This window comes from Anas platyrhynchos, chromosome 3 (genome assembly GCF_047663525.1).
Source record: "Anas platyrhynchos isolate ZD024472 breed Pekin duck chromosome 3, IASCAAS_PekinDuck_T2T, whole genome shotgun sequence".
In the NCBI taxonomy this organism is placed as follows: domain Eukaryota; kingdom Metazoa; phylum Chordata; class Aves; order Anseriformes; family Anatidae; genus Anas; species Anas platyrhynchos.
In genome coordinates, this window is record NC_092589.1 from 31,664,603 (window position 1) to 31,670,602 (window position 6,000).

The following is a 6,000-nucleotide window of genomic DNA, read 5'->3' on the forward strand; positions in this document are numbered from 1 at the left end:
TAATTTTTTGTGAAGTGTTCCAGACTGTGAGAGCCTTTAATATGTTACTGTTTTGCCATCATTTTAAGTAAAGCCAAATTCTGTTCCGCAATACTGGCATAGTTTCATAATACTTCAGTACAGTCTGCTGGAGAAACTGAGCAGAATTTTAATGCTTCATGATGTTTCCCACACGCTGAAAAGAAAATCCATTTACTGCCCAAAAAGGAGTTTATTGCATCTTTTTCTTGAAATTATTTAGAAACAATTCATGCAGTGAAAATCCAGTATTTTCCTTTTGTTTGGTTCCATTTTTTTTCCCAGGACTTAGTGATTCATAAGGAAGCTTGCTTTTTATTATTATTACTTTAAATCAGATTTAAAAAAAAAAAAAAAAAAAAAACCTTGAATTTTTCCTGTATCTCCTCCCAGAGGTAGGGTGGAAGGAGTTCAGAAATGTTCTTAGAGCCTCTTCAGTGTGACAGAAAATGTAGATGTTGTTTGTGTGAACAGCTTAGCATGGATAAGTGAGGTTGTGAGGGTGTAGCAGCACATCTGTAGCCTCTTTATGGGAATAAACAGTCATGCAAAGAGTTACCACAGAATAATGGAGATGTAACTAACCCTTGACGATAGCTTACCCTGAAGTTTTTGTCTCTATCCTTTTAGTCAAAACGTGAGAGTAAACATGAGCAGTTCACCATCTCACAGTCAGTGGCAGTACAAATGAAGGGAGAACGTTTACAATTGTTGCATTTTCAAAGCTTTAATCTCATTTCAGATATTTCCATGAAGGAAGGCTTTGGTTCTCTGACATTCTCATATTTAAGACTGTTGTACTTCCATGTGGACTGACTCCACAAATGATCCTGTCAAGGACAGGGACCCAGGTTGCAGGAAAGGCACTGAATAATTATTTATGGTTTCCAAAAAGAATCTCAGGTTTTCTCACAAATGTTCCTGTTGCTTTGTATGGTTCTTCATACAACTTTTCTGCTCTTCTATTTACAGATGAAGTAGCTGGTGGCTCCTGTATTTTGCTGATCCTGCTGTGCATAGCAACTGTTTTCCTGAGCATTGGAGGAACTGCGCTGTACTGCACCTTTGGTGACATGGACTCCCCGGTGTGTACAGATTTCGCAGCCAACATGGATTTCTATTATACCCTGATATTGCAGCGTGTGGAAGAACTAAAACACTGGATAGCCTTCTCCTAGTTGAAATGAGCAGAGACAGCACGTTGAGAGCTTACCACTGATCATTGGTAGAAACAAAAACTGTGATTTCAAGTTCTTGGTAACACTTGCCACCTGCAGGTGTATGTGATGATGTACTTACACTTTTACTTAGAAATTGAGAAAAATCCTAGTTTAGCATTCAGGTGGCAAAATGTTCACATCTTAAGCTGTAGCAGCGTGGTATGGGAGAATAAGAAGTCATTCTCTTCACCCTTTTAAGATTAGACAAGCAGCTTTTCGATAACTTGAGCAAGTGAAGAAGAAAGAAGAAAATTAACTGTCTTCTATATACTCTCTCATTGCCACACCTTGTGTAAGCAATCTCTGGAAGCTTAGTTAAAGGACAGCTTTGATTTACAGCTGTTTGTGCAAAGGTGTTGCCTCCAGCTATCATGCAATAAGTCTGTGTTTTACGAAAACATTATTTTTCTTCTACGTCTTACTATTTTTCTCCATTTTAATTCTCCTGGTGAGCCATGTAATAATTTGGGTGGAGTGAGAAGAGTGCAGCAGCATTCACAGAGCCCTCATTTGGTGAAAGCAGGCTGACCCTGTATATTATAGATTATGGTGAATATCATGAGTGGGATAAATCTGCTGGCAGATTTCACAAAACTTCCTGGAACTTTACTCCCGGTATTGTGTGGGCTGTTTCAGAAGTAGGAGGATAAAAAAGAAATCATCGGTCTCACTAAACGCAGAAACAGGAGCAAGATGTTTAGTAAATTATTCATGTTACGGTAGTGTGGCTTTGGCCAGTTTTAAAGGACCTGGTAGTAGGTGTTGGGCTAACTGGGTTTTCTGTCCAGCTACGTCGCTGACTTACGGTAATCACTTTGTGCCTCAGTTTCTCCTCCGTAAACGGGGAATAACGATCCTTGCCTTTGTCTGTGAATATTTATTGCAATTAGGGCTCATGTCTGATTCTCCTGCAGCCCGGAGGAGCACACAGGATCACTGAACTGTGTGGCTGCAGCCTCTCTCATTGAGTGAGCATTTACATACAGTGGGACTGATCCAACAAAAGAAGAAATTCAGAGGCTTGCTTGAGATCCACAGTATGTTGGTAGTCCAGGGCACTCATTCCAGCAGAGAAAGCACATTTGCATCTATTTGCCCTCCAGATCTGAGACTTGTATTGTAAAATCTGCTCTCTTTTTCTACCAGCTTTAAATCAGTAAAAGAGTCGTTTTAAATGGGTATTTCTATCACCTGGTGCTCAGCCCTTTCTGTGTGGTATGTGAGAGAAACACTGACGTGACGGCAAAGGTCAGAATTAGTGACACAGGCCTTTGGCCCACGCTATGGTCAAAATGTGGCAGCTGTAATTGCGCAGAGCATGATGCTGATGGTGGTGTGTGAAAGGAGTCCTTCACACCTCAGGAAACAGCAGTTTTGAGGGGTCTGCTTCACTCCGCTCCGCTCCCATCTCCAGCTTATTAATGTTGTATGATGCAGTTCCTTCAGGTTTAGGATATTATTTTGTAAACTACTACAAAGTGAAATCTTTACGGTATTGCTCAGAGTTATAACATGAAACAATCATGCTTTCTGCCATTTGCAAGCCAATGTCCCTCTAGTGAGCTTGATTGATCCTAACGCACTGTTATACTTAATGGGTTTTTAAAGTGAAAGTTAAAATCATGTTTTTTTCCTAGAATAAACTGCATGTATGATTTCTTTTTTGGTTCTCACTGCTGAGGCTTAGTTTATCCATACCTTAGGAAGCCTCATGTGCGGCTCTATATTAAAGTAGCAGATCTAAAATACCCAAATTAATGAAAACTTTTGCTTTCACAATGAAACTTATGAATGGTAGTTTGGCATATTTTTTGTTGGTTATTCTCAGAGCATTATAAAGCTGGACTAATCTAAGGGAGAAAGAGAGAGATGCTTTTGTATTTTAAAGTGTTACTGGCTGGTTCAGTGTATTATTTTAATTTCCAGTTTATGTATTTATTTAGTTTTTATTTTAAAGAAAAACTTAATTTTCTTCTTTTTTTTTTTTTTTGGTAATTTACTCAGAGTAATTAAAAAGCATGCATTTGGTTAAAATATGTATTTATAGTGATTGTGTAGTTAAAATATATTTTGCATTTCTGTAACTTTGCATTGAGTGTTTCAGGATATTAAGTTTGTTCCTAAAAGACAACTGTTGATTTCAGCTTAAAAATCTGTTTTTGTGCACTTCATCACCAAAAAGATCAAGAGGTATATATAGAACTATTTATTCAAAAATATATGAGATATGAGGATCGAAGATCTTCTACGTTTGTTTAATTAGAACTATTTTAAAATAATTATTTTATTTAAAACTGTAAATCTATTTAAAGTCAAAGCAATTTTTAATAAGCAGTTCAGTTTAAAATCCACAGTCCAAATCCTGGTATGGCAGCTTTGTGTTATATTCCCAGTGCAAAGATTCGCTAACATCAGCAGAACTGCCTACAAGAAGACCGTGAAGGGGTAGCACACCACTTTATGACACGCACCTGAGAAAAAACGAGTTCCCAGATGTTCTCTGTAGCTCAGCTATCTTACACTGGTGCTGTAGCGTGGAGCATGTCTCCCGCCTTCCTGGCCTATGCCAAGGTACCGCTCCTGCAAGGAGTCTCAGGATTTGAGGGAGCAGAAGGAACACACTCACACAGGCTGCCCAGCTCCTCATCTGAGCTCTTCACTCCTCAGTTGCAGTTGAGGACTTGAATCTGGATCTAATTTCCATTGGCATTCCTTTATAAGAAGTGGATAGTACTAACTCTTGCTTCACCTGACAATCCTGCTGGTACACGCAGTTTGCATGGTCTGTACTATGTTATCAGACTTGCAGCTACCAACGCAAAAGACGTGCTTTGTTTGAACACCAAAGAGTGTGCAGGTTGGCTTTGTGTTGGCCTTCCCATGTGTTCTGTACCCTCTCGATTGCTGGTGACATTGCTGCCACCTGGGCAGCCTGAGGGGTCGGGATCTTAGGGAAATCCAAGCTGAAAGTTGATTTGAACAGTTATCCTCGTCTGAGGGTTTTGTGGTAAAATAGTGCTGAGCTGCAGCTAAGCCTGAAGTAGGAAGCAAGGAGGGGAGAAAAGGCTTTTTCTTCCCTTTGTGCATTTGGAAAGCCCTTTGTGTGTAAGTTTTCGTTTCCTCTCTTGCCTTCCCTGCCGCTGTCTGTATGGTTCTGCTTGGCAGTAGGGGAAACATTTTGCCAGTGTAAAAACATTTGTAGCCAGTCAGAAAATTCAGGGAATGGTTCAGTACTTGGCATCTTAAGAGATGACTGGGATGTCAGGGTGGAAGCTCACCATCAAAATGGAAGTTGTGGGCATTTAATCACCTGCCACACTCTACCAGAAACCCCACCTTCCAGTTCACTCAGTGAGTGTCGTTACTGTAGAGATGTTCTCATGATAGAGCAAAACCGACAAGGCTCTTCATGCCCATTCAGCATAAGCTGCCAAAAAGAGCTTTCTAATGACATAATTAGCACCCTCACCCCAAATACCTTGAAGCACACCAAGAAAAGCACTGTGCAGCAGCATAGCCACGCTGTACCACAGGCTCGTTTTCAAGCAGTGTCAGTAAGGAAGCGTTTTCACAGCCCAGATGCGCCAGGAGAAGTTTGTAATCTAGACACAGCCCGTGTTTTAAGATTCATCCAGTATCTTTGCTCTCATGCTTGGAAAATGCGTAGCACTGGTCTCACACAGTGGGAAGTAGCCTAACCAAAGGGGAAACTCTAGTTAGAGTTCTCTGGGAGGAAAGGGCAAGCTTGAAACATCAAATGAGCAGAGTAGGTTGGAAGTCCAAGTTTTTGTGTGATTGGGCACTATTCCACTCAACAACCAAAGGGGATGCTACCCTCCCAGGAAAATATCTTTGCCTACTTTGTACCATAATGTAAAACCAAGACCATCTGAAAGGATTAATAACCATTTGTAACAAATTTAACTTTAGCTACTTTTAGCAAAAGGAGTAAATAATTGTTTGAAACCATCACCCAAGCTTGTAATTTAAGTACTGTAGCAAAAAAAAATAAAAATAAAAGATGTCCCAAAGAAAATATATGAACCTTTTTGGGTACTGTTATTTCTAAGTATAAGAAAACACTGAGAAGATGTTCTGTGAAGTTCAAGTAGTATCACCAGCAGTATCACCAAGGAAAACTTTATGATCAAACCCAAACCAGAAGGGTAAACGAGGATAAAGTGCATGAGGTTTGGTTTGGTTTGGTTTCTAGTGTAATGTAAGTTTCATGGGTTGGTTGGTTGGTTTTTCTTTGTTTTAATAGCTAAATGAAAACCCAGCCTCCTCACAGAGCATGAATTCTCTAGGCAACAGTGTTTAAAGTGCTGAAATGTTTCCTTACTGTGTTGCTCCAAAAGAAAGTATTGGATGGTAAGTTTCAGAAACCCTAGGGTGGGTCACTTGCTTAGAGATCACAGGCCAGTCTGCTCTTTGAGTTCAACTGAACAAAACCAAATCAACTCCAACTCTGCCCAGCCCAACCCAGATGCCTCCAATTTGAACAGAAGCGTGCCAGCGCTGCGTCTAGCAGCATCCCCCTGCCTTGGCTCTTCCCCCAAGAGCCACCAAATGAGGCCACCCAGGATCTCAGACTGGCTGAAAAACTAGTGAAATCCTAAGATGAAATGAGTTGGTTTTGTTAATCTTGTTCTGGTTTTGTCATCTTTGTGTTTTGTATTTTGTATATAAAATATTTTGTAAGCTTAAAGTATTTCATGTCTCTAAAGAGACATTTAACTCCAACTCTAAAGATCTAGTGATC

At 40.1% G+C, this 6,000-nt stretch overlaps 1 protein-coding gene across 4 annotated transcripts in view; it reads left to right on the top strand.

The window, feature by feature from the left end:
• CNST (consortin, connexin sorting protein) overlaps positions 1-5,278 on the top strand; it is a 54,381-nt gene extending 49,103 nt beyond the window's left edge. For all 4 annotated transcript variants that reach the window (XM_027453860.3, XM_038176764.2, XM_027453864.3 and 1 more), the window contains one exon: positions 991-5,278. In XM_027453860.3, coding sequence (XP_027309661.1) covers positions 991-1,196 — 206 coding nt within the window. In that variant the 3' untranslated portion in view covers positions 1,197-5,278. The remainder of the gene's footprint in view (positions 1-990) is intronic.
• The last annotated feature ends 722 nt before the right edge of the window (positions 5,279-6,000 follow it).